Raw genomic sequence first — 27,450 nt, 5'->3', positions numbered from 1 at the left:
CCATTCAAGCCGAAGGCGGCAAAATAGGCGACTCCTTCTGGGGCTGTCCCAGAGTCTGAATTTGGCTTGTCTTCCGGCCATCCGAAGGATTTGAACTTGGGAAGATCTATACCTAAGTAGGTCACAAAATATTGTGTAGGTAAGTACGTACCAGCCTTGGGTGCCACCAAGTATCAATGCTGATTATTGTGGCGACTTTTTATCTGCCATAGAGCAATGCTCATCTCCATCATACCACAATTCAGCAAGAGGATTGAAAGCCGAAAATGATCTTTCATATCGTAATTCGACCAAGACGAAAACTCCGATCTACTTTATCTTTCATACAACCAGAACATGGATCGTGGTCTATCGTTCTATCTACAATTCCAGCCCAAGGTTGACGTGAACCACCTTTTCTTCCAGATATGCCTCCAACGTGGTAGCCCCAAGCTCTCTCCCTAGCCCGCTCTCCTTGACGCCGCCGAATGGCATCTTGACATCATAATGATTACTCTCATTAATCCACACCATACCGGTCTGTAGCCGAGATGCCGTTCGCATGGCTGTCTTGATATTCTTGGTAAAGACCATACCTGCCAGGCCGTATGATGAATCGTTAGCCAGTGCCAGAGCTTCCTCTTCAGTCTTGAACGACGTGATGGACAGAACCGGACCAAACACCTCCTCCTGAAATATCTTCATCCCACTTGTAACACCGGTATAGATGGTGGGCTGGATAAAATAACCCTTGCCCAAACCTTCCAGAGGACCGCCGCCAACGACCAATTTTGCCCCCTCAGCTTTTGCTTGAGACATGTAATCCAGGACCTTGTTGTACTGCATCTTGGATGCTTGTGGTCCTTGAGTCGTCCCATTTTCAAAGGGCATACCAACCTTGGACTGTTTGATGAGGTCGGTCATGATCTTGACAAACTTTTCTTCTGCGCCATGTTGCACCAGAATACGAGAATTGGCAGAACATATCTGACCAGCATTGCCCATACCTCCGGCCATGGCCCATTTTGCCGCCTGTTCCAGGTCTGCATCATCAAAGACGATGAGTGCTGATTTCCCGCCGGCCTCAATGGTGGTCTTTTTCATGTTGATCGCCGCCGATTTGATGATTTGCTTGCCCGTGGCGGTTGATCCGGTAAAGGCAATCTTGTCCACATCCAAATGCCGTGCGAGGGCATCACCGGTATCCTTGCCATAGCCATTGAGAACTTGGACAACGCCAGGCGGATACCCAGCCTTGAGAACAAGTTTTGCGAGGTACAAGGCAGACAAAGGAGAATACTCCGATGGCTTGACAATGATGCAGCAACCCGTAGCTAATGCTGGGCCCAGCTTCCATGAGCAATTGACCAAGGGGAAGTTCCATGGGGCGATGGCAGCGCACACTCCAACGGGCTGTTTAATAGTATAACCAAACTTATTGGAGTTGATTGGAATCGTGACACCGTTGAGTTTATCTGCCCACCCGGCGTAGTATCGCAGGCATGCAGTCAGCAGCGGCCATTCGATCGCCATGGATGAGGCGTATGGTTTGCCAATTTCCCATGCCTGTAGGCAATATAGCTCTTCTTTGTGTTGGTCAACGAGGTCCGCTAGCTTGAGCATGAGTTTTGCCCTATCCTCAGGAATCATGTCACGCCATGATGGATCGTTGAACGCTGCACGGGCTGCCTTGACAGCAATGTCGACATCCTCTGCTGTAGCAATCTCGACTTCAACGATGGTCTGGTCTGTGCTATAGGAACATGGTCAGATCATACTCGATACAACAAGTTTGGGAACCAGAGGCCCAGAAGAATGGGAAAATAAAGACAGGGTGGCTTACGCGGGATCCAGACACGCTAACTTTCCTGAAGAACTACCCTTGACAAACTGATTATTGATAAAGAGACCGGTATTCAGGGGAATTCGCCCGCCGTTAGGGGCGGTCAACAGCTGTTCCAGCCCGGCCATTGGAGGTCTCGTCTTCCACTTTGACTGCAAATGCTCCAACCACTTGACATCAGTATTTGGAGTGGTCTTACTTTATACGTTTGGTGATGTAGAAGCTGGTATATCCCATTATATTTCCTTGTTTGGACAGCATGAATCCTGTCTTTGTCGCTTGGGATGTGGCAAGACTGTGGACCGAGCTGAGCCTCTGCATGGTCTGGACTTTGCCCGTCCAATGTGACTTGGAAGTCCATGTGGCGCGGGACTCGACCGACGTCCAGTCCGGACAGAAATGGTAATATACGCGGCCCCTGCTGTCCATACTTCGTCTCCCATTCGCTCGTCGACACCCACCCCCCCAAAATGTTCGCTCACTAGCCGATTTGACCGGTCCGGGGCGAAAAAAATCCCCACACCCCAGATTTCGCTCTTGTCCAATGTCCCGCCTGTCTTGCGGGCTGTCAATTGTCCTCTCCTCCGTGTCTTGGGGGAGGAATTGGGTATAAAGCTCTGCTCGTTGGACGAGTTGCCACAATTTCCTGAACACCATCACTTCCTGCCCTTTCACTTTCCTCTCGACCTTCCCACAATTTTTGACAAGATGATGAAGAGCGAGCACAACCACTCTGGAGACATGTCGGATGTGGTTGCCATACATGAAGAAGAGGTAAGCTGGAAAATGACATTGTTTCTTGGTCCATCACACTGACAAGTTCAAGAAACGTCAAATGGGCAACGCTGTCATTGACCCTGCGGATGGGAGCCTCGAGTCGGCAAACCCTTCGGGCATCAACTTGAAAAAGTTGGTCCGAAAAGCTGACTTGAGGATTGTCCCATTGCTATCTTTCATGTACCTGCTCAACTATCTCGACCGAGGCAATGTTGGCAATGCCAAAGTCCTCAACAAGGAGACCAAAGATGACCTTTTGTCTCAAACCGGAATGACCGCAACAGGTTATGCCGTCACGGTCAGCCTGTTCTCCGTCGCCTATACTCTGTTTGAAGTGCCATCCAACTGGATCATCAAACGTTATGTTCGCCCTTCGCTCTGGCTGGGAATCCTCCTTTTCTGCTGGGGTGCAACGACTCTTGGATTTGCTGGTGTCAAGACCTATCCGCAAGTTGTGGTTCTTCGATTCCTCATTGGCATCTTTGAAGCCGGCTTCTTTCCAGGTAAGACTACTGGGACATTATATTTAAACCATGCCTACTTACACATATGTTATGACAGGCATTGTCTACTTCACTACCTTCTGGTACCGTATCGAGGAACGTGGACTGCGAATCGCCTTCGTCGCAGCCCATGCCAATCTTGCCGGTGCCTTTGGCGGTGTCATTGCCTATGGCGTTGGACATCTCAATGGAGACGGTGGACTGCAGGGGTTCCGGTGGCTCTTCATCATTGAGGGTGTCATTACCGTCGTCCTTTCATTTGCCCTTCTCTTCTGCCTGCCCGACTATCCATCCATCGCCAAGTGGCTCTCGCCGGAAGAGAAGAAGGCTTATGACGATAGACTCGGAGAGGAGGGAGCAAGTTATTCCAGGGCGCCTGCTACTCGAAAGGAAACATTGGAAACCTGTTTCTCACCCCGGATGCTGCTTCATTATGGCATCTACGTAAGTATACCCCAGTTGTCACCGCGAATGAACCATTGGAATTGACAAGTCCTTTCGCAGTTGATCAACACGGTTCCTCTGGCCTCCTTCACATTCTACACCGCAACCATCATCACTGGCTTGGGCTACAAGTCACTGGAAGCACAATTGTTGACAATTCCACCTTGGGTAGTTGGATATCTCTTTGCATTGATCTACTCCTTCTCGGCAGATCGTCTCAATGCTCGAGGTTATCACATTGCCTTTGGGTCAATCTTGGGCGGTCTTGGCTGGTTGATCTCTGGCTGCCTCCCAGTCCACGCCTACACCGCTCGATATGGTTGTCTTGTGCTTGCATCTGCTGGAGCCTTCCCGTGTGTCCCGCCGCTGAGTGCCTGGGTTTCTGGAAACTCTCCTGGAATCGCCTCCATTGCGGTTGCTACGGCTTTGAACAACTCGGCTGCTGGAATTGGTCAGATCATCGCTCAGTGGATCTGGATACCCAGCGAAGTTGACCGAGGCTATCCTACCGGTAACTTTACGTGCGCTGCGTGCAGCTTCATGGTGGCGGCCTGCGCTCTGGTCCTGCGATTTTGGTACGGTCGAATGAACAAGAACAATGTTGCCGATGCCAATGGTCACCCAAGGGTGTGGGCTTATTGATTTCTTTACTCGGGGTCATTCTAACCCTTTCGACTCTGGTTATGGAGAGAAGTAAAGTACTTGGTACCAATGGATCTAAGACAGAAAATATCGATAAGTAGCTAGGCAGCGAGGCAGGTAGTCAACTGAGCTTCTTGGTTTGAAGAAGATAGAAGTCCATTTATGATACAAATTTGACCCATGTGTTCTCAGTCGACTAAAAGGCCTTGATTTGGTACGGTTGTTTTTGGTGCGGATGGAGATTCTACTTGTACAAACTATCCATGGACGGTATTCTGTCTATCGTAGCGGTGTCGTCTTAGAGATATCTGCCATTTAAAGATTAAGCTTGGCTCAAGCTACCATTTTATGAAGCACCAACAGGATCCAGATAGAATGGTTTGTTTATTTCATGATTTTAAAGGTCGCTACCTATACATTATACTCAAGGTCATAGGCCAAAGTATCATCACACAGAGCCTCGCGTATTTTGTGAACCCTTTATGACACGGCTCAGCAAAACTGGAACTTTGCAAGCGATACAGAACTTACTTTTGATGCTCCGGGTGCTCGCCATACGTCTTTATCGTCTCTGGCCCATCTAGAACAGCCACCAGCCCCATGTTGAAGCCCTGAGAACGATGGGCTGTGCTGATGTGTGGTGGAGCAATGTCGGCTCTGATCAACCCTGGAACCTTTCCCACCATGCCTGTGAGCGCCTCCTTGAGCTCGTCAATCTCGGATTCCTTGACATTGGGCTTGAGTTTGAAAAGAACTGCAAATGTCAGGATACTGATACCTCGCTATGAGAGTAATCGAACGAACCTATATGGTAAACTGGTGCCATTTTGATTCTATTGAGTGTGTCTGTTCCTTGTATTCTGCGTATTTGAAAAAGTAGATTCGAGTGGTGTTTGACTGTTGCAGGGAAATGAACAAGTCTCGTTCTGTCTGCGATCAGAGAAAAATTATATTCCAGACCCAAAACCACATCGATCAAAGAGCAAGTGATGCGCATTGCCACCGCTCCACTCGGACAGCGATTGCACGTCCAAACAAGTCATGGCTGATGGCAGGATTCCGCCGTTCCATTTGCAGAAGTTGTTCCGTATCTCACTCCCTACATTCTCCTCTGAAACGACCCGCATTCGAGGGATTCTCCCCGGGCTCCCCACAACCCCAATGAATGCGTGGAGATGGAATTCCTTCTCGCTTCTCCGCCGTCACCTAATCCAGAAGGTATTCCTTGCCCTGCCAACGCCTCAACCGGAAGAACTTCCACACCAGGACAAAACAACCACGCAGTCGATCGTTTTTCCCATCAATGGATCCTCGACGATAATGCTCGCGCATCGCGAATTCCTGATCAGCCGCTCGCTCGCGCGATAATGCCGAGGCCATTAAGTCGCGGGGCGAAGACTCCCGTCTCCAAATCGACATTTATTTACTTAGGACTCGGTTTCCGGCCTCTGGACACTTCATCCAAGTCAGCCTGCCCAACCGTCCTCCCAAAACCCAACACATCAATCTCTCCAAAAATGAGCAATCTTTCAGAGAAGCTGGCCGAGAGGGAGGCCGCTGGCCGTCCCATTCAGATCGGTGTTATTGGAGCAGGAAAGTTCGGGTCCATGTTGTGAGTCTTTGCCTTGCCGCCTGCTTGACAACGAGAGAGAGGTCTCAAAAGCAGATAATGGCAATTTCAGGCTGTTGCATGACATTTCAGCTAACATCTGGGTGACTCAAAGCATTGCTCAAGCCCATCTTACCACGGGAATCCGTCTTGCTGGTGTTTGCGACCTCAACACTGCTCGTATTTATGATGCCTTCCGGAGAACAAACTACCCCGAGAGCCGAATCGATATGACCGGGACCATGACTTTGACTGAGGGAATCAAGGCAGGCAAGGCTATTGCCATGACTGATTCTGCGGCCCTCATCGCTCATCCAGATATCGATGTCATTCTGGAAATCACTGGAAATCCAGCCGCCGGCGTCCGCCATGCGCTGCTGTGCTGTGAGCATAAAAAACACATTGTCATGATCAATGTCGAGGCAGATGTCCTGGCCGGCCCACTGCTGGCTCGAAAAGCAAAAGAGGCGGGCATCATCTACTCCATGGCATATGGCGACCAACCAGCTTTGATCTCAGAACTAGTCGACTGGGCCCGAACTTGTGGGTTTAAAGTCGTGTGTGCCGGCAAAGGCACCAAATATCTCCCAGAGTACAAGTACTCTACCCCGGATACAGTCTGGGATTTATACGGCTTCACCCCTGAACAGGTTGCAGTGGACAATCTCAACCCTCAAATATTCAATTCATTCCTCGATGGAACCAAATCGTGCCTAGAAATGGCCGCTGTGGCAAACGGTACTGGTCTCCGGTGTCCTACCAATGGGCTCAGCTTTACACCATGTGGATATCACGACATGGCAAAAATCTTGAAGCCGGCTTCCGCAGGTGGATTTAGTGAGATGAGTGGCATGGTCGATGTGGTGTCGTCGTTGGAGAGCAACGGAAGAGACGTATTCAAGGAGGCCCGATTTGGTGTCTATGTTGTTCTTGAAGGTAAGCCTCGACCAGTTTCGCTCGCCTTGGTGTCTGTGAGAAATCTCAGACAGGTGAGGCCTATATGCTAATAACTCTCGATAGCCCCTAGCGATTATCAAAGGGAATGTTTCCGACAATACGGTCTGGAGACCGATCCCTCTGGACGATATGCAACACAGTACAAACCCTTCCACTTGATCGGTCTCGAAGTTGGATACTCGGCAGCTAGCATCATGTGCCGTGGAGAACCCACGGGACAGACCAAGACATTTGCAGGTGATGTTGTCGCCACGGCAAAGCGCGACCTTAAGGTGGGCGAAATGCTTGACGGAGAAGGCGGCTACACTGTCGTTGGCAAGCTGATGCCCGCCGAGGCATCCCTAGCCATTGGTGGCTTACCTATCGGTCTCGCTCATGGCTTAAAGCTCAAGAGAAACATTAGCAAGGACCAGAGCCTCAGCTGGGATGATGTTGAATACTCGGAGACATCGCAGGTTGTGGCAATCCGAAGGGAGATGGAGGCCATCTTCCGCAAAGAGTTTGCCGAGGCCAAGAAGATTCCAGTCAAGAGTTTGTCCGACGGGCATCCACTGAAGACGGTGAATGGAATAAACGGAATGAATGGAACGAATGGAACGAATGCAACGAATGGAACGAATGGAATACTCAATGGGACACAGAACGGAAATCACTCCTGGATCTCAAATGCAATTTAAACGTGGTCACTCGGTGCAAGACAGTCTTTCGGGCCCACAGGATTCAGGGATAGATGAATTAGATCTATAGTCATGGATCAATGACAAAGAATACACTATGATATTTTGCTCAGCCATTGCTTTCTTCAAGTGCCAAAGTCGAACTCGCCTGTTCCTAAGCCGAATTGTGTGGCCAATACAAAGCCGACGTCCTGCTTGATTCGGTGGCTTCGGACGTGACGCCGAAAGCCTCCGACAGAGCGCCCAGTTGAAGGACCAACTGAGAGACCTCAGAGCGCATGCATGCATGCACACCTTTCGCTTGAGTGCCAATCCGATGGCTCAGGCAGCACAGAGACATAGAAAGCTTCCGATCCTCACAGAAGATACTAGCCAGGAAGAGGTGGAAGATGTACCAGAGAGCCCTCCGCCATCGAGATCGACTGGGCCAACACAACTAGCACTGCGAACGCCAGATCAGCCACGGTCGCGCCGCAGTCCTTCGCCTGAGGACTCTCCTGAATTGGTGGAGAATCTACCGCCATTGATGGCGCCTCCTGCCGTTGGCAGTGGCAGTGGCAAGCGAGTCCGTAGACAGACTACTATGCCAGTGAAATCGAAGCAACAAGGCTTCCTACCTCAGCTGAAATGAATCCCAAGGGTGGCTAGACAAAACAGGCGGCGGTAGGTTTAAGGATAACGCAAGAATAGATCGATGTCATGAAGAATTGATTCCCATACAACTTTGGTGTGGTTAGTTCCTACCGAGCATTAACCGAGTCCGCCGTTGTACGAAGGCGCTTTCAGAATCGCTTCCCCGAGAGAGGAAGGAAGGTCAGCCGAGTTGTGATCGCAGAGAGCGGAATTTGTTCCCTGGTTTCGAGTCGTCGGGAGGCTCCTGGCTTCTTTTCTGTAGCCTTCGTCGAATTCACTGTTTCATATAATAAGCAGAGCCTACAAAGCAGGATTGTTGCTTTGTCTGTTGCAGAGGAAATCAAGTGCTGCGACCAAAAATGGGCAGTTTCAATGCACCAGGCCATACGTGCGGCCAAACCACCAGTGGGCTACGGCCTCCCGGCGGCTAAAGCGCAACTCTCAAAGGCCTGCTGCAGCCTCCTTCTGCGACGCCTGCCTCTTCAGCTTCCTGCTCCATGCGTGGGCTATAGATAGTAGGCCGGTCTTACGTATCAATCATTGCCAGTCGATATGGCAGGGAGTGTTGCAGAGCGAGACACAAGCGGAGCTCGAAAGGGCCACGACAAACCTGGCCTTCAGCATGTCAAGCCCGATCCGATCGGTTCCAGACGTGGGAAACACCGTTCATGAGTTGGAATTCAACCTAACTGAATGACCATAGGGAAAGGCACCGTTCTGCGCAGGACGAAGACGAGGACGAAGACGCAACCGAGCGCCAGCGGAGGAGCCGAAGAATACAAAACTGTCAGTCCCATGCCCTCCAAACTCTTTCATTGCGTTGTTACCAATGTCAACTGACTGCATTGCAGGCAATCAGCACCGCCAGCAGAACGTGAGAGTGAGCCCCAAGACCTCCCGCAACAGCCCGCAACGACAGGAGAAACAAGCTGCGAACCAGCAGCGAGCCGCAAGAGGAGGACAGGCGCGGTCATCACAGAGGCCAGCAGTGAAGCAATACCATCATTGCAAAGAGAAGGACAAAGGCCAATCTACGCCTTCACCTGCGGAACTAGGGACCCTAAAGAGCAGTCAGTCGCCGTCATTACTTTGGCGAATTATGTTGCTAATTCTGGCAGCTAAACGGCGACGTTGTATGGAAACCAGAGACGGAGACGAATCAAACCACGACAAAAAGCGTCCGAGACACGGGCCAGTGCAATACACTACGACGAGAACCGGACCTGACAAGGAAGACTTCATTGAGAATTGGTTGGACAAATCCTGCTGGTCTCGCAGAACCTCGACAGAAAACGAGCTACAACTTCTTGAGGCATTGGTCAATATGCCCGCCCATAAAGCTGCCTCTGTCCTTCCGTCTCCAGATAATAGTTTGGAAAGCACAGTATCCACGTCCAAAAAGTCTGAGAAATCCGCTGCAAGTGTTACTGACACAGATTACCGGCAGTGCTTGGGTTACCGAAATATTTATATCAATCGCAATGATCCTCCGGCACAGCTAATGCAGCGAGCAAAAAGAATAATATCCCGTTCACGATCATCTCCGGAAATAGACGACGCTGCCGCTCAAGGGTTGATAGCGACATCGCGAAGAGTACAGAACGAGAGTAAAGATATTATCATCCAGCAATTAGCGCCAGGTATTATTCCTGCTATAAATAAGATTCCCGATTCAAGATTAGCATCGAACACCAAACAGCTGTGGTTCAATTCCGTCCCTGTCCCGCTCGACGTCTCTATCCTAACTAACCCACTCCCTTTGCCTAAACCGAAGCCCGATTTAGCATTTGGATATTCCGAAACAGCCTTCACCCGCGACCAACTCGGGACTATTGATCTTCTCATCGACGACCAGTTTGGCCGAAGCTATACTACCCCCGATCAGAAGATCCGATTTCCCTTTCTAGAGATCGAGTTCAAATCACAAGCTGAAAATGGGACTCATTATGTCGCAACAAACCAAACCGCCAGTGCTGGAGCTATCACCTTAAACGGCCATATAGATCTGACACAGCGCAGCTTCAGAATGGGAAAATTCGATTATAATGAACCACAATATTTCTCCCTCACCATGGACCATCAACTTGCCTGTGTGAACGTGCATTGGCTCAGAGCGCCGGCTAAAGGAGAAGAAGGAGGACAACACAGCTTTCATGTTGAAGGATTGTCACAACATCTCTTAGGCGACGTGAATGGGATACGAGCGGTTTCTCGAGCGATTAAGAACATCCTCGACCACGGTGCTGATGCCCGGCTACGAACACTTTGTGAGGCATTGGATGCCTATCGGAAGACGGTGGTCCGCAACAGGGAAGCGGCAAATGCCCAGAAGCAGGAACTGGAGGTTCTACCCAAACCTCAATCTGTACGTCTGAAAAGGGGGACGATCCTACCACCCGATCCTCGAGAGCGGCGACCACGACGCGCACAAACAACCAGGCGTAGGGGAGTGCGAGATCGGGTCGATGTTCCCGTTACTGCCTCAGCCATCCAGTTGAACGATGATTCTGCGACGTCCCGGCAAGCAGCATCAGACCTACACAATGTGCAGTCTGATGCGTACTCACGCCACTCACTTGAAGATGGCAAAAGGAGGAGACTAATTATGCCTACACAGAAGGCGCTGGATAACACTTTCGCTGATGCAGGTCGAGATCGGAAACAATGAGGTGGCTGTGAGTACATAGTCGAGAGATTCTGCTGAATGTGATTTATCACCGCCTCTTCTCCAGCGCGCCATTGTTTGGTTCGTATTTTTGGAGGAGTCGCCGCCAGGCAATGTCTTTGACTGAAGCACACAAGGATTCCAGAAGCGGGAAATAGCTGTTGCGACTGAAGAGTCACTCCCGAAGAGGCCCAGAAGGCGTTCGATAATAGCACACTCCTCGAAAGATCTCACCCTGAGGATTGTTTTCGAGAGGATAAAACTGATGGCCCCTGCTCCAATTCTCGGGATGGACAGATCTGTGGCCCAGAGCCCATAAGCGGCAGGAATCGGTGTGGCCGCTCCGGTTCCATGTCAGACGCGACAATGTGGAGGACCGAAGTGGAGCGAACATAATAATAGTGTACTGGCAAGATGCGGATGTGGCGTCTGGGGCATCATTCCGTCGATAAGCGAGAAGCCAGAAACGACCTGGACAGACACTTCCTCTGGGGTTGTACAAAATAGAAGTCATCTTTTTGCAGCTCTCCTAGTTGGTATCCCCATGCAAAGACAGGACAACTGCTCTAAAGCCAAGACAAGCTTCGTAGCACGTGAGAGCAACAAAGCAGCGACAATACTTTGTGCTCGGCCGGAGCAAGCAACCTCAAAGGCGGCCTGTTTTTGACGTTGCTGTCTTCCCTTTCAATAGTTCTTCTTCACCCTTGCCTGAATCATGTCATCTTTCCTCACACGAAGTATCGCTCATGGCCATGAAGGATTGTCCGCACGAGGACGATACGATGACATTGCCGTCACAGGGACCTCGCCAGCATGAACCAATTTGCAATGTTGCTAGCGCAGAGCACGCCTGTGGCCATCGCAGAGTCGCGCCACTTCGAAGACACCTCCCGTGGTAGGTACGGCTGCGTCCTCCTCTCTCGTTGACCACGATCAAAAATTCGAGTCTGCACTGCGTCGTGTCCGAGAATTTTTACCTTCGTGTTCTGTCGAGTCATACAACTGGATGCGCTTCAACCAAATTGAGCCCTTTGCATTACCCCAGACTCGTGGAATTTCCCTCGGAAGACGAGACTTTCAACTCCCTCAAGTAAGTTTCGGAATCTGGTCGCTGAGTGCACTTGAAACTAACCTTCGACTTTAGGTAGTTTTATACCTTGCTTGAACAAGATTTCGCACTGGGTCGCGAAACTCTTGGTCATGCGTCCTTCAGCCAGCTGGTTGTATGCGAAATCTTACGCGACTAAGTGCCCCCCGGGATCCAATCGTCCAGGGATCCATGAAATAGGTTATAATCACTGGATTTTATACACAAAAGCTGTCTTTCCTCGCATACCCCACGTGGAAGGCCGAGAAGGATATTCCAGACACCACACAAGCTCCAAAGACGTCCACCTCCCCACCTCTCGAATTCGACAAGGACCCCTATAATTCTTTGTAGCATCGTCCAGACGAGGATCAACCCCAGTTCCCAGACATCATTTTCGAGGTGGCACACTTACAACGAGGAGAAGGCCTTCCGATACTTTGCCGAAGAGTATATTTTAGGTTCGAAGGGAGGAATTCAGTGCGTTGTTGGCTTCAACTTTTCATACCCAGCGGGGGGAAAGGCCACAGCCTCAGTCTGGCATGCAAAGGGCACTCTCTGGACGGGTGATACGGTGAATCTGGTCGTCGAGCAGCTGGTGAATGAAGAGGTTAGTGAGACGGATGGTTTCTGTCGTTAAAGGCTACCCCATAATCCAGGTTTTTCGCGACAACGGTGGTTTCCCAAATGCGGACTTTCCAGGGCTCTGTCTCTCCCTTGCGTCTCTGACACCGGACAGAGCAGTGACTGAAAAGATCAACGACCTGCACGAGCACCTCACCAAAGTCCAAATCACGGCGGCCCACCTCTGCGAATTAGTCCGCAACATGCAGTGTCCTGGCCACTTGGTCAAGCTTGACAACCGCAAAGTGAACATTCCACCGCGGCAACACCCCCGATACCCTTCTCCGGATGCAATTTCTGGCAGTCGATTGGAATAATTCGAGGGAGAGGAGTGAGATCAAGAACTGCATCAAGAACAGGAGCATTCCGACTACGCTGACGATGAATGTCGGTGCCTGGCTATCGGTGTAGGATGGGGCGTGTTCCTCTCCACCGGGGTGCAGTTGTCGCCGACGAAAAAGGGGGGACAAAGATTCACGGGCCAGTGAGATCTGATATGTTGATGAGTCTGAACCTCGACCCCTCCTAGGAGAGGGTGGGTAAGTGTTCTCTAGTGTTCTCCATTGCCTGCGTATACGGCTGCTCTCCCGCCCACGGCTGTAATCATGAGTGGACACAAAATTGCCTCGACCACGCTGCCGCTCGGGACGGTGGCGGTGCTACGATGAGAGAGATAGACACACATACACACAGAGAGAGAGGGAGCTGATTGAAAGACACCAAAAACATTTGAGAAATATTTTCTGTATTAGACTTTTCCATGTTGTCATTCATTACCACCGAAACCTCCCACCCCAACACCCCCAACACACCTCATATTCAACTGTCACACCGCTCTGAAGCTGAGTTGAAGCCCAGAGCGGGTTGGAAAGACATAAAAGAACCATTTTCGAGACAGCCATACACCCTCCCTGAACTCACGGGCAACGAGCACATGGGAATCCAAAGCGACGTTGTCACCACCACCAAGGAAAGGACAGAAAGACACCACCACATCGTCCGCCCACTGATCCAAAAAGCGCCGCCCCGCCGCCTCGAAGTATTCATGGTGGGTGACGTGCCGTGTCGTGCAGGGCATCAATCAATGCCGGCGTGGTCGTCGACGATGCTCCGGCAGCATCCAGGAGTAGCGCTTGTCCGTACACTCCATGACGCCGGGGACGTGCGTGCCGACGCGGCACTCGACGCCCTTCTTGCGGGAGAAGCTGTAGTACAGGCTCTGCAGGGCCATGAGCGCACGGCCTTCGCCAAAACGCGCGCGGAACTCGAACCCTACGTCCCGCCAGTCCTCCTCCAGGTCCACGCGGTGGTACCAGACGAAGTACCCGTGCTCCTCCGTGTACGCGTGGCAACGCGGGCCGGCCGGCACGTTTTCGTCATCGTATTTCACTGGTGGTTCTGGTTCTGACCCTGCTCCTGCTGGTGTTGGTCCCGGACCCAGCAGCTTGTCGGCAGCACTCAAGACGTGGGAGAGGCTCATGACCGAGCTGCGCCCGGCCGCGCGGCCGTCGTGGACACCGCAAAGGTGTTTTTCTTCATTGTCATAGGGAACACACTCGGTCTCGTGGTTGAGGAGGGCTGCAAGTCTCAACCTGGGATCCATGATGGGGTGACAGGCTAGCAACAAGGCTTTGAAGGCTCTGCGTTGGAAAGGGGGTGGTATGAGAGAATGACGAACGTTTCTGCCCTTAAACTTGCTTGCAAAGACCAGGGAGGGGAACGGAAACTATGTGTATGTGGGATGTGGGAGAGCACAATATTGACTTGATCAGAGATGGACGCTCACAGAATCAGACTGTTCATGAGCTGGCGAGGGAGGGAGACAGGTCCAGGAGGGAGGGATTGGACGACCTTGATATATCTTTCCCCTCGACGCCAGGAAGTTCCTCGTCACCGGAGTTTGCCCGCCCCCTCGCATCGAATATGCTCCCAATATCCTCTGAGGATGAAGAGAGAATCCTGCCTGGGTTGGATTCTGATGTGCCGGGCGATGATCCCAAAACGTCCACTCCTCCTCCACCACGCTCGCGTCTCTCTCTTGCTCTTCTCCGATTCGGTCACATGAGATACGAAACCAATTCATCCAAAAACCCGCCGACGACATGCATCGGGACACGACAGAAGCGGACGATAAACGAGTGGTGTCGAATGAGAGTCCCAGGGACGTGCGTGTTAGCGGATCCCCAGGATGGCGCTACTGACGAGGACATGAGGCAGACGACCTGGCCAGCGAAAGGCCCATTACTTGGATCTATAGTGTGTGCCGGTTGTTCCCTGGTGCGTCTCTGTCCGTGCGTTCTTGTAGCCACTTTCTGATCGGCAAGTGTCGTGATACCTGCAGTATCCCATTGGACCCTTTACAAGCTCCCCCCCCTCTTCCCGCCGCCCATGGTTTTGTACTCTGCGCGAAACTCTCCTCAGGTCAAAGCACCCGGGAAGGCTATTCAAGAGCCCAAGCTCAACAGCTTTTCGCACCAGGAGTAGCCTGCCGCAAGGAGAAAGGTCAGCAGCGAATGTGGGAGTAGCTAGTGTGAGCAAGTGGGCTTCAGGAGGCATCCGTGCGATCCAGGTCTTTGCGGCACGCAGAATTCGCGCTCTCCGCTGCTCTTCACATTCCGCTAATGCATGAAAGAAATACAGGCACCGTCACCGGTCCCGTGACTTCCAAGAGGTACTCGTCCAACCCGATATTGCATGTGGAGCGGCCGGCTCAGGACGGGTTATTACAAGTTCAGCTCCGAGTGCCAGCGCCATACGAGGAGGTTGATTGCAGATTAGGGCATGCATGAGTAGGTGGACGCCCTGTAATAGGCCCCCGTTAGGCGAGAACAAGGGATTGTGAAAGACGCTGGAAATGGCATGGACTCGATCGCGGTCGATGTGAAGACCCCACACGCTTGGGGCTGGATCGAGCACTGGCCTCTGATCGACAGGTTGGGAGGTTTTGCGAATGAGATGCATGGCAGAAATATCAGGAACGTCTTCTCACTGCCGAACTGAGTCTGCCCTCAGTGCAAAGAGAGAGCGTACGTATTCACCAAACGCACTGGCTGGACCCTCATTCCACCATGCGTTTGACGCTGATGCGACAGAACTTGGGCAGACAGAGCACAGAGACTGCCTTGAAAGAATGACCCAAGAAGTCGACAGTCAGTGCACTGGGGATGCCGGGAGGAAAGTTAGCGGCGAGCTGCTTGCTGTTCGTACATAGAGCCTCGATCCCTTTCGGGATTTTCGAGATCCACCTCCACATCTTTCAGAAGTTGGCGTTATGATGCCAAAGGAGCAGGCGAGTGCGCGGAGCTAGCTACCTAGCTGATCATCCAGATCCTAGAGGCCAGCTCGCAACGTGAAACTCTGTTAATCCAGGATCTTCCCGCATGCTGGTCTCGGATGCCTCTTAGTACTGTCCCGAGAGAAAAGGGAATGATGCATGCCGATCCCGTTGCGAAGGGGTGAATCTGTCGCTTCCCCGCCTTGTTCACAGGGGCCAGGACGTGACTCACTTAGCCCAATCAGGAAGTCGCTTTGACCTGACCAGTAGAAGCACATTCACCTGTGGCCATTTAGTTTCTGTCTCCATCCTCTGTTGGAGTCCAAAGGCTGCGGGAGAAAGAAAACAGATTGACCGGGCGAAGGCGAGGGGAAGAGCGAGGGAGGGGGGTCCCGATGCTTCATCCCCACACCATGACATCCTCGACATACACGTCTGGGGTCGAGGAGCGTGGCTGAGCCGTATGGATGCAGTCAACCGTTAGCTGCACAAACGCCCAAAGATCTCTCTCGCTCAAGCCCGGTCAAACTTGGTGGAAATGGCAGTTCGTGCAAGCGAGACAAGCCCCATCGCCAGAACCGATGCAGAGATGCCAGGGCCGGTGTCAACCAGCCCCTTGCCAACCAGGCATGCATTGTTTCTGCCACCGATTCTCAGGCTTGAGCCGTTCGTAAATTGACATGTGCTCTCTGCAGCCCCATCAGCAAACACAATAGGCGCTGGCTGGCTGCATAGGCTAACGGTCTCCACCGAGAAGCTCGGATCTGCACGGGAGTTTTGAGTTGAGTTTTGAATTTTGAAAGAAGTGTTGACGCAAGTGCGTGTTAAACTCAAAACGACTTGATGGCGATCGGTTCAGGATCTGGAACTGGAGCACCATTGTGGTTGTCTATGGTTAAGAGACCCATCTTGTCAGCAAAACGAGAACAGCTGCTTTCGCAGACAGCACAACTGACAGCCCGGTTCCGAATAACCCCCTGAAAAGTGAAGAATGGTGTTGTGGCGAGTTCATTGGCAGGAGAGACCAGGCAAGACTGACACCCCAACTAAGACAGCAGGCAGCCCTCCAGCGCTTGCCGCACGCCGAGAAAGTTCGTGAATAGACATGCATTATCCAAGCTTTGGAGGCAAAGCCTTGGCCTGTGTAAGCAATGCGAATGTCTCGTTTCGGGGACGCACGGATCATTGGATTTTTGGCAGTGTGATCCCCAGTCGCTGGAGAAGTATTTCCAGGCTCTTCTGGTGAGAAGCTCCCTGACGGATCCCCCGTGCTGCTCTATTCGGATGTGCCATTCTCCGCTTAAGATGCAGTACTCGTTAGTTGGCTGGCAAATCAGGGGCATGTTGACTGTCACTCATGCTCTGTCAGTGGCTAGCCCGCATCAGCTGTTAGTTGCCTGGGTGCCTGGTTGCCTGGTTGATGAACCTGCCACCACAGCTGAGGAGGCTGTGCGCCGAGAGAGAAAGAAGGAGATCCGAAAGCTTCAGTCACGTTTTTCTTTCCAACCCCATACACTAGCTGCTCGCATCTCTGCATGTGCCACCTCGGTTGCACCGTGGGCGATTGTACCCCTTTAGGGAGGGAGGAAGAGTAAGTGCCCATGCCTGGGACATATAGGACCGCTGTCATGTCCCCACCACTCGGAGGCCATTTTGGTCGCCTACTCGCTGGGCCATTTCATATATGGTCTTTGAGGATCAGTGGCCGTGGAACCTCCAGCGGCAGAGGGCCGTCACAACTGCGACATCGCAAGGCAGACATCATGCCCGTCTCTTGCAAGGCCAGACCGCTCTAGAGGGCGCAGGTCTCGCTAAACCCACTCACTATCCTAACAGTCTATAAAGGTGAGCAGGAAAGACCTGGCGCTAAGTGAAACGATTAGTGTGTGTAGCGTAGTCCCACAGGATTAGTTCCGTATAGGGTCAACCAAAGGCCGATTTAAAAGGATCCCTTTCTGGGCACTGAGCGTAGCAACCGAGCGCCACCAGTTCGCATAATAAAGGTCTCGCCCTACTTTCCTTCGTTGTGTCACCCTCTATCCCCTTTACAGAGACTGTCACAATATTAGCACTCTCTTATCTAGTTTATAAGTAGTCTCCAGAGAACCGAGTAAGACACATCACCTTCAACCGCGTCTCCTCTGTTATATCACCACTTATATGGCGTCGTTACTTAGCCTACCACCTCTGATTCGCCGTAAAATCTATGTCTTTGCCGGCCTCGTTCGGTTCTGCCCTATCGATCTCAATCATGAGGGTCCTTATAAGGTCGAGTACGCGAGACAGTGCGCTGACCACCTCGACACCGCTATCGACACTTGGAGACCGCCGATCGATGGCCCTGGCGCTGTGATATCCACCGCAGACGCTCTCGCAGGATACAGCTGTTTCTTTCGCTCTAAGCGGTTTCAGGGTCACGCGCCATTCCCTGGACCAGACGGGATAGACTGTGTCTGTGACCGTCTACCCTGGGGCCTCCTCTCAGTGTGTCGCGCTATCCATGTTGAAGTGGTGACCATCCTTTACAGCGAGAACCAGTTCAAGATCTCTCGCGCCGGCCCGGGTGGTCTCAAAGCCCTCTCATAGCTCAGCCCCAAAGCACTGGAGGTCATGACTAGCCTTCACATTGGATTGACCGCATGCGGTTGTGTGCCGGGCCACATATGCTCTCTCGAAGAGCGCATCTGGGACAATCCACTGCTCTCTCCATGCCTTTTTTGTCACCCTGGCTGCAAATGCGGAACCGGCGCTGCCTTCTCCTTCGACAACCCCAGTATGTGGTCTCTACCACAAGAGTGGGATAGACTTGTCCTTACTCTGGCTACGCGACTAACGCCCGGGCGACTTCGACTGAGCGTAGTCTGTGACACGCTTGACCACGCCGCGGCCCAACGGGTTCTCCTACCGCTGTCGAGCTTGCCGCTCCTCAAGAGTTGCGCTATCCGTCTCGGCCAGCGGCCCGACCACAGCCTGCGCCGCCTCGCCCAAACCACTGTTCACCAGGCTATGGGCCAAGACCAGCCACCCCAAGGTCCTTTCCCCTGGGATCGCCTCCCCGATGAGCTCCAGCTGCAGATTCTACGCCATTCGGGCCTTCTCGCGCCGACAGTTATTGAATGGGAGGAGGGGAAGGGCACCCCCCGGCCATCCTGCTGCCAGCAGTGCACCGCAACCTTAGAGGCGTGCTGCTGCCCTCCGCTCCACGCGGCGTTCACATCTGGCCAGTGTACATGTTGGCAGTGGCCTCGAGACCACTTCCTGGTCAGTCAAGGCTTTCGGTCTCAGGCCCTCCAGATCTTCTACCGCTCCAACACATTCTCCGTCCAGACGCTTGAAGCCCACTGGACGGAGAATATCCCGCCTTACCTTGAACATCGCTCAGCCCTAGTCTTCCTTCGGTCGGTCCCGCGTGACGCCTTACCGCATATCCGTTCCCTTCGAGTCATCTTTCCCACCTCCTGTGATGACGACCTTGGTCCCGGCACGCCGTCACTCGCCAACTGGACCGACACTCTCCGATTCATCGAGAGACACCTACCACTTGCTCACCTGAGCCTCACCCTCTGTACCGCCACCGCCCGCCACGATGATGGTTATAATACAGGCTCTGAGGACAAGGAGTTAGCCTTCTACCGGCGGATGATTCAGCCGGTAGCTATCCTACGGGGGATTCAAAATCTTTTCATTGTCTTCCCGCCGACTGGGGACGCCCCTCGGGAAGCGCGAAACCGTCTCCGCGAGAGAGAACTCCAGACCCAAATACTAGGCCAGACTTCTTCTGTCGGCGCCCCAAGAAAGCTCCAAGAAGGGCAAGGCCACCCAGAAAGGGAGCTAAGAGAGGAGTGGGACCCACTTACATTTGGGCCGACTGGCGACCGGATCTGGCCTCCATGGTAGAGCACAAGTTATACATTTCGCACATGTACATAGTACCTAGAGGTAAACCATACTATAAGTATGGCTTCAAAGCTTTGTCAAGTCCTCCTCAAAGTTATATGACAATACTGGTTTTCATCCGCACAGAAAAAGCCCGGCAATATGATACCAGCTCCAGTCCCATCGCGTGGCCATGACCAGATCGTCCACGTTGAGGACGCCGACCTTTTCCGCCATCAACTGCCTCCAGATGTCGTTCCGGAGAGACACTGGCCAGCTAGGCGTGCCCCACTAACGTGATGTCAACCCCTTTACCACGGCAGCATGAGTCTGTCTTCTGAGCGTAGCCAGCTGCAATTGACTAACCCCTCCACCCAGTCTCTGAGGGCCGATCGCGCGTCGCCAGGAGACACTCGCGTAGTGAGAGTTCTGCACGCTATACATGTCGTTCTCAACATCCTCCAGCGGGGCGTCATAGAAGACATCTCGATATGTTGAGTTGGCGATCACCTGGTCAAAGGGGGCATTCCCTGTCACGACCACTGTCACTGGCCGAGAGACCACCCCCTGTGCACGGCCATCCCAAAAGGTCAGCCAGCCTTTCTCGCGAACAGGCTAACCCATCTGTCTTGAAGTCGAGGAGGAGTACGATTGAGACACCAGGATCAGCGTCAAACACTCCGACCATGTCCACTGTCTCATTCGCGACCTTCAGTTGTGTTGGGGAGTTCTGGTGGGTGAGAATCGCGACGAGCGGGTCGATATAGAGGCTCCGAAGGGTACGGCTGGTCCGGAGTGCCCTCGCCGAGTGCCCTACGTAGATATCGGTGGCGTCTTTCCCTAACCAGAGGTCTGCCTCAACACCCACACAGCCTACCGAAAGAGCCTGGAACAGTGGTACTCGCCTCCAGTAGCCATTGTGAGAGTGACATGACACAGGGTAGACATCGCTACTAAAGTTGCTCGGCCATGCCTGGAGGCTCGCTTGGGCGTCGCCCCTGTGCGCATTGTGTCTCTCAGGGATGTGCCCCTCAGGGTCCGTGAAAGATGTGCTGCATGACCACTCCACCTCCAAAACATGTTATGTGGAGATATAATTTAGGCGGAAGATAGACAACAGCGAGCTCGGCCAGACTGCAGAAGTTGTATGAGGTTCAACCAGGAAGGATATGTAAGGTGGTACATTGAGCCCCTGGGCTTGGATGTGTTTTTTTCCGATTGGTTGAATGTCTCCGGCTGATATCAGCAATGCTTGGCGAATAATTCAGTCTCGTGGATTTCCTCATCAATTAATTAATTGTTCGACTGGCATCCATCCGCCACTTGATCAGATCACTCTGATTTGACACAACGACGCTCGAAATGTAAGGCTGTATCGGTCGGACTTGTGCTCTCCAGCCCACATCAATGTCTCAACTCGAGCGGGAACACAACCACGTTTATCAATCTCACCAAGAGGGGACTCGGCCTGCTGCTTTAGGGTCCGCCTTCACCTGGTGCAGGCTGTGAGTAACTCGCCATAGAAGGATCGATGACCTCTACTGTGGCGAGAGAAACCGAGAGACCTCACGACTCCTTCTATAAACGATAACTTGTGGAGATATAGCTTTTTCGTACCCTGTTCCCTTTCCGTTCTTCGACAGAACCCTCCCCCTCTATATCGAAGTCGACATTTGAGGTTTTCACACGCCTATCGATCCCTCCTACTCTACGGTTTTCCTACGAAGCGCGTCAGTGGTCGTTTTGCCCGAAGAAGAGAAGGAATCTCGTCTCGCTCGTCGAAGCGTCTCAATCACGAGATCGATGGGAACTTTCGCTATGAAGTGGAATAACTAGACATAGCACAAAACGCTCAAGGGGATGGATGGGAAAATGTCTCGGGCTGATACCGTGTGCTATCCCATGAACCAAAAACAACTGTGTACCTAAAGCCCAACCTAGATAGTCACAACCCGCATGGCTGCCTTCTGCGGCTGCACCGGAGAATGAATCTCTCTCACACAAATCAAGAGGAACTCTTCATCTCTAGCAGGGCGACACAATATCTCGATGGTGCAGAAAAAAGACAAGGCCACCTCCAAAGTCTCAGGATAAACATGGTGAGCCTTGAAACTATCAGGACACCTTCCACCCCGGACAAGCATGTTCTTCTGCTATGAACGAGATACCGGACATTCAGAATGACCCTCGTATTTGGAGACGGGTTTGCTGCTTGGGATCTATCATCCCGATTTAGACATACTGCCGCTTACATAACTCTGCTCGACGACACCATGTCCCTACCCACCGCATGACCCGAACACGGTGGGAGCGGCCGGCCATGCCCTTAGCAAGCTTTCCAGGGAGGTCTGTGCATCCGAGCGCTCTGCGTCACGGATAAGCAGCAAGCAGAACAAGTTGCGGGAAGACCGATCCGAACAAACAACGTCACGGCGGATTGGTGTGTGAGCTGCAAAACGCTGCATATGTTCTCTCTGCCGACGCTGATCGGGTGAAGCGACAACCTCTGCTATACAGGGTCCATGGTAAGCCCGAACACGGGCATTCTGCCGCAGGAGATTGATGTCAATATTTTTTTGGCTCTGGAACAATGCATGACGATTGATTACAATGCCGGCTAGCACGGTGCGCGCGGGTGCCTCTGTGCCAGATTCGACATGACCGCTGAGCCGGACAAAGCGATGCCATCTTCACACAATTTTGGGTAATTGGCCATAGCAGTCACCCAAGCTTTCCTTCTTTCCGATGTACCGTCTACATCAACAGGCTTGGTTCTCGCAAAGTGCTTGGATGACACATGCGTCCCGGCGGGGAAGATATTAAAGCTCTGCAAATCAAGTGAGGGCGAGCGCCCGACCCTGTGCAGCAACGCCAGTAAGTTCGACTCTTCTCTGATCGTCGCTGTAAATGGGAGCTATTCATGTTCATGTTTAGCTCGGCTCCTTCCTCACGAAAACTCATGCTCATTTGAGATTTGCGCTCCCCTGAAACAACGGGATGCAGCGCTGCGTTGCCTGTGCCATCGACGATGTGCTGAGAGACTAATGCCGTCAGCGTTTCGGTCTCGCCATCATCTTTTTGCAAAAGCCCTTCCACCTGCTGACGACATGGACAAGCACCGTTAGTTGACAATTGATCCTGTTGTTGTAACCCATATCACATTCCGCATTGCTAGATTTTTTCGATCCACAAGCTGTGCGTGCCGTCATAAGCACGATTCTGGACAAGCAATATTGATAGAGACGAAGGCATTTCAACTTTTTCCTCCTCCAGCTTCGCGTAATGGCCGACGCGACGAAAGCAATACTGGCAAACGACACCAACTGGGGTGCTTTCACCGAGACGACAGACCCGGCTTTTGCCCGGATGCTGCGGCTGGTGATATCTGCCGACCGAAAAATGGATGTGTGAATGTTGTTGCCCTTGACGCCCGAGACAGCGAACTGCCTATAGAGTAAGGGAAAAGGACGGAAATGTTGTCGACCCCTCTGATATACCGGTACCCACGATTTAATCAAAACACTCTCTGGCCAGTTCTTTGCCAGGACGGAGAATATGGAAGTTTGAGGTGAAAAAAAAGCAACAGAGTTGTCTAAGAGAAATGAAATGCGTCATGGATTGGGTGAGACGAGCATGAATGGATACCTCAAAAGGAGTCTTCAAAGTCGAAGTGAAGAAAAGATGACCTACTGCCACCAAGATGAGTGATAACCAGAGGACGAGGATCTCTTTGGCGAATTTATATTTGCAAAAGGCCCATGCCGCTCTCACTTGGCTGGGGAGCCTGTCCAGTCACCTACCAGTGCTATTGCTAGGAAGACCGGTCTGGAGACGCCCGTTGCTGTGGCGTGGGATTTGCTCTCTGTTCTCTGCCTCAGGTGAGCTCTTAAATTCTGCTGAATTGCTCGACATTTTGATTCCATGAAAGATGGGCAGAATTGATTGTGGAAATTCAGAATCTTTTTAACAGGTGTGAGAGGACGGGGTGCTTTTAATAGTACGAGGTACTTCTGACGTCTCACTTGTCTGCGGGCTGTTCTGTGGGGCGTCAATGGACCAAACCCCAGGCAGCTTTGACCGTTCAGGTCCAGCCTTTACTTCGGGCAGGTGGAGGAACGACGGCATAGAGGGTCGAAACGGAGAGGAGAGATCAGCGACTCCCTGGAGTCCATGGTCTCGAAAATCTCAGTCTGTTGGAAGGGATTTGAATCAGGTGGTGGGGACAGCAAGGAATGGATCCAGCCCTCCCCAGCCCAGCCCAGCCCAGCAAAACCACGCTAGGCGTAAAAGATAGGGTTCGCCATAATTTACTTCCCTGCTCTTGAAGAAGCTCAAGCAGTCCCCACCGGTCTGGGGGTGCGTGCGGGACCCGCGGCCAAAGCTAGATTTATCCTCCCCTTAATCCACGAACTACTCCTTGCACGTATGACTTCGTGTCAGTTCATCTGGATGGGAAGCCAATGTTTACGTCCGCGGTGGCACAACATGATTTGTTTCCTTTACCCAAGGCATCAGAGGATTATTCTCTTTCTCTTATGGACAGTCACGTTGCCAGCGTTGACTTTGTGCATCCTTCCCAGCAAAGCTGGCCTTCGTTGAACCATCCACAAACGTCCAAGACGGATTGAGACCACGCGTCCATCTTTGGGGTAAGGGCGATGTGGCTGAAAAGAAGCTCCACGAAGCTTTTAACTAAGCACTGAGGAGTTTCTCATTTAGGTAAAGTTGATAGTCCATGCGAGATTAATCCTTCCCCAGAACGGTCGACTCAGCTTCACAACTCCCTTCGCCTTCCAATTTTCTACACATCTCAAACGATCCGAGCGCTCACTATTAACTATTTCATGGTCACGTCCGAACAGTACGGAGCGCTTAGTCGACTCCATGTAAGTCAGAGTAAGGTTGTGAACTACTGGTACTCTAACGTGATTTCGAATTGCGGAGTGCTCGTCAGGATATACATATATATATGGAGTACAGAGTCGTGCATTCCGTAATCTCTATTCTCATCCTCGTTCTGGTCCTGGCTCTCAATCCGGTGCCTTTGGGGTATTCGTTCTTTTCCTGTCGCTCTTTTCCCTTTCAACGTTCATGTCACTCGTTTGACCTTTTCACTCCTTAATCTGCAAAGTCGCCATGAAGGTTCCCATTGTCTCACTCCTGGCATTGTGGCCATTGTTCTCTGCTGCCCTCGGCCCCTACCCTCCGTTGTCTGGGTCTGAGACCTTGACCATCGAACATTGTTCAACCATCAGACAACCAAATTCCGTGCGATCGGTGACCACAGCCACACACACGACTACCATTACCATTCCAGTCCATGTCACGTCCAGTTTTACACCCACAGTCACGGTAACTCCGTCGACAGTCACAGCCACCTCAACAACGAGTACTACCACCACCAGCACCTCTGTCACTACGGTTGCCACACCCACCAGTGTAAGTCTCTACGACCAGCTTCGGTAACAAATCAATTTTCCATGACTGATTTCGCCTAGACATTCACCACAACCCTGACACTTCTCTTCTCCACCACTACTACCAGCACTATTACTGCGCCAACATCCACAGCAACCGAGATTCAGACTAGCACTTCCACAACCACAACCACCCTGTCGTCCACTGTGCCGACTTCCGCTGGTTTCCTCCCAGTTATTAGCACACTCCCTGGCTCGGCTGAGAAGCGCAAGCGTGCAGTCAATTGGAAGCAGACTCATTCGAGGAGGTCGTCGTATACCTTGCCATGGCAGAAGCCATCGACTCAATGCAAAGCACCCACACCTGACCAGCCTTCGAGCGGAGGCAGGCCAAGCAGACCAGTATGGGACACATGCGCGCAATATGCCGCGTCAGTGGAGTGCCAGGAGCTTGTGGAGATCTTCTCACCCATTGTCACAACAGTAACAGCGCACACCACGGTCTCGGCCACTTTGACGACAGCAACAACTACGACGACTATCACCTCAACCTCGACGGCGACGACTACGGCAACCATCACCCCTCCAAGCGCCAACTACACCACGACGGTGACGACTTCAACCACTACCCTAATCACTGCCTTCAGCACTACTACACCCTCTACAACGACAACCAGCACATCCACCGTCGTCACCACAGCAACGACCTCAACAGTCATCTACGCCGCCTGCGCAACGCCCAACATAGTGGGCACGCTCAACGGCGATGGTGTCTACGACGTAATCTACCCCGGCCCTTCGGTCGGTCTCGCCACCACGGACGACTCAACTGCCTACGACTGCTGTGTTTCGTGCATAAACAACCCGGCGTGCGCAGCCGCAGCATTCAATGCGAATTTCGGCGCTGGCGAACAGTGCTTCAACTTCCCTGCCGATAGCTGCACTGTCGAAGGCGAATACAGCTTCGGCGCCGAACCCTCGAGCTCTGTCTCTCCCGACACACAGTATTTCATTTCAAACGGCAACTGCGGCGCCTATAACTACGTCGAGGCCGACTAATTATACAGTGCTTGCTCTGGGAAACGGGGGGAGAAGGGAACAAATGATGAACGGAAGCGGAGGAAGTAATTTGCGCTTCAGTCTGGTTTCACTCGATGAATACTTAATTCCATTTCAACCGAGTTCCATTCTATTCGCGATGCCATTGTGTCCTCCGACATGTATCGAATCACCGTCGGCGAGAACCTCTTTAGCCCTTGAGTAATTAAGGTAGATCGCCACGAGAATCGAGTCGCTCCACAGTTGAATCGACCGTCCTCGATAAGCAGTTCTAGCCAGCTACTATTATACCGACGCCTCTTTCAGTCACTATGTATACGTATCATCGCAAATACCACATCAAATGTTTCAAGGCGCAGCCCCAGACACAGCGGCTTTCACCATGATCATGACACACCGCCCAACAGGCACTGGAATATAGATTATCTCTATACTGGACCCTGGAAGCTCCCCCGCACGAGGCTGGGTAAGCTCCGCACGAGGCTGAAGAGCTTCGTGCGCGTCTCGTTACAATTCCCGTTTGCGCAGTCGAGCTCCTTCTCCCACTTCATGCCCTGTTCCTTTGAGCTCGTCTCGTTGCCCTGTGATCACTGTAATCTTACATGATTATTGCTTCATGGTTCTCGACCTTGTCGATTATACAATCATACGCGTGGAAGAACACGGCGTTGCCAAACAGCTTAGGTGTTGTTGTCACTGAAACCAACAACAACCTACCTGCAAACAGACCTTCTGCTAACCTCGACTCCAGACCCAGCGTCATATGATCAGCTCCGAACCCCACCGTATCTCAGGATCTCGCTACCGAGCTGACCACCTGCTCCTCCTCAGAGGCCTTCCCACCCGTTTCCTCCGTCATGACGAGCTGCTCGCCACCTTTCAAACATCCGATCTTGCCTGTGAGGCGAGTGCCTACTTGTTCGCTGTTGGATGCAGAATCACGAATACCATCCGACAGAGACATAAATTGCTTCATCCCTCGACACCCTGACAAACAAACACCTCACGATCTTGCAAGTGAGATGACTTGCGTTCTCGGTCGGTAAAGAGTCAGGGATACATGGTGGACTCCCAGATATCTCAACGATCCCTTGTGATACCTGCTGAGTAGCCGCCTGCACCAAGGACAGAACCTCAGACCCCATATGAGTTTGGCGCCAGCCCGACGAGCGAGCGTCGCTGAGTTTCATTTACAGTAACGTCACCATGGCCACCTCGGGACTTTTATGAAGACACTTCAGATTGTCAACCGGTCAAGGTCTCCGGTCGGGCCCAGAGCGCCCCGACTCGCCCCCAGCCCGCCTCCAAATTACCATGCCGGTCAGCGACGTCAATCACAGCTCAATCTACTTCCTTGGGAACGGCCATCACCTCCCCTGCAGCC

At 52.2% G+C, this 27,450-nt stretch overlaps 10 protein-coding genes across 10 annotated transcripts; 6 read left to right on the top strand and 4 right to left on the bottom strand.

The window, feature by feature from the left end:
- Positions 1-360: 360 nt before the first annotated feature.
- AYL99_11029 (aldehyde dehydrogenase) lies at positions 361-1,950 on the bottom strand (the record flags this gene model as incomplete). The annotated part of the gene is made up of 2 exons (XM_018842535.1): positions 361-1,732; positions 1,823-1,950. 2 exons carry the CDS (start codon positions 1,948-1,950, stop codon positions 361-363), a joined length of 1,500 nt encoding a protein of 499 aa, XP_018687948.1.
- A 580-nt stretch (positions 1,951-2,530) lies between these two features.
- AYL99_11028 (hypothetical protein) lies at positions 2,531-4,188 on the top strand (the record flags this gene model as incomplete). The annotated part of the gene is made up of 4 exons (XM_018842534.1): positions 2,531-2,596; positions 2,649-3,102; positions 3,161-3,546; positions 3,607-4,188. 4 exons carry the CDS (start codon positions 2,531-2,533, stop codon positions 4,186-4,188), a joined length of 1,488 nt encoding a protein of 495 aa, XP_018687947.1.
- A 411-nt stretch (positions 4,189-4,599) lies between these two features.
- Positions 4,600-5,014, bottom strand: AYL99_11027 (hypothetical protein; the record flags this gene model as incomplete). Its single annotated transcript, XM_018842533.1, has 3 exons — positions 4,600-4,666; positions 4,720-4,942; positions 4,993-5,014. 3 exons carry the CDS (start codon positions 5,012-5,014, stop codon positions 4,600-4,602), a joined length of 312 nt encoding a protein of 103 aa, XP_018687946.1.
- A 691-nt stretch (positions 5,015-5,705) lies between these two features.
- On the top strand, positions 5,706-7,431 carry AYL99_11026 (hypothetical protein; the record flags this gene model as incomplete). The annotated part of the gene is made up of 3 exons (XM_018842532.1): positions 5,706-5,800; positions 5,913-6,733; positions 6,818-7,431. The coding sequence occupies 3 exons, from the start codon at positions 5,706-5,708 to the stop codon at positions 7,429-7,431; spliced, it is 1,530 nt and encodes a 509-aa protein (XP_018687945.1).
- A 1,255-nt stretch (positions 7,432-8,686) lies between these two features.
- On the top strand, positions 8,687-10,732 carry AYL99_11025 (hypothetical protein; the record flags this gene model as incomplete). The annotated part of the gene is made up of 4 exons (XM_018842531.1): positions 8,687-8,736; positions 8,768-8,850; positions 8,916-9,134; positions 9,183-10,732. 4 exons carry the CDS (start codon positions 8,687-8,689, stop codon positions 10,730-10,732), a joined length of 1,902 nt encoding a protein of 633 aa, XP_018687944.1.
- Positions 10,733-11,542: 810 nt separating this feature from the next.
- AYL99_11024 (hypothetical protein) lies at positions 11,543-12,757 on the top strand (the record flags this gene model as incomplete). The annotated part of the gene is made up of 2 exons (XM_018842530.1): positions 11,543-11,628; positions 12,556-12,757. 2 exons carry the CDS (start codon positions 11,543-11,545, stop codon positions 12,755-12,757), a joined length of 288 nt encoding a protein of 95 aa, XP_018687943.1.
- A 764-nt stretch (positions 12,758-13,521) lies between these two features.
- AYL99_11023 (hypothetical protein) lies at positions 13,522-14,043 on the bottom strand (the record flags this gene model as incomplete). Its single annotated transcript, XM_018842529.1, has 1 exon — positions 13,522-14,043. One exon carries the CDS (start codon positions 14,041-14,043, stop codon positions 13,522-13,524), a length of 522 nt encoding a protein of 173 aa, XP_018687942.1.
- Positions 14,044-18,489: 4,446 nt separating this feature from the next.
- Positions 18,490-19,611, top strand: AYL99_11022 (hypothetical protein; the record flags this gene model as incomplete). The annotated part of the gene is made up of 1 exon (XM_018842528.1): positions 18,490-19,611. The coding sequence occupies one exon, from the start codon at positions 18,490-18,492 to the stop codon at positions 19,609-19,611; it is 1,122 nt and encodes a 373-aa protein (XP_018687941.1).
- A 114-nt stretch (positions 19,612-19,725) lies between these two features.
- Positions 19,726-20,508, bottom strand: AYL99_11021 (hypothetical protein; the record flags this gene model as incomplete). Its single annotated transcript, XM_018842527.1, has 4 exons — positions 19,726-19,881; positions 19,957-20,157; positions 20,240-20,430; positions 20,484-20,508. The coding sequence occupies 4 exons, from the start codon at positions 20,506-20,508 to the stop codon at positions 19,726-19,728; spliced, it is 573 nt and encodes a 190-aa protein (XP_018687940.1).
- A 4,218-nt stretch (positions 20,509-24,726) lies between these two features.
- AYL99_11020 (hypothetical protein) lies at positions 24,727-26,066 on the top strand (the record flags this gene model as incomplete). Its single annotated transcript, XM_018842526.1, has 2 exons — positions 24,727-25,029; positions 25,089-26,066. The coding sequence occupies 2 exons, from the start codon at positions 24,727-24,729 to the stop codon at positions 26,064-26,066; spliced, it is 1,281 nt and encodes a 426-aa protein (XP_018687939.1).
- Positions 26,067-27,450: the final 1,384 nt, after the last annotated feature.

The sequence above is a fragment of the Fonsecaea erecta genome (assembly GCF_001651985.1).
Source record: "Fonsecaea erecta strain CBS 125763 chromosome Unknown Scaff13, whole genome shotgun sequence".
Taxonomy (NCBI): domain Eukaryota; kingdom Fungi; phylum Ascomycota; class Eurotiomycetes; order Chaetothyriales; family Herpotrichiellaceae; genus Fonsecaea; species Fonsecaea erecta.
Note: the sequence above shows the minus strand (reverse complement) of the source record. Positions and strands in the feature narration are given on the sequence as shown.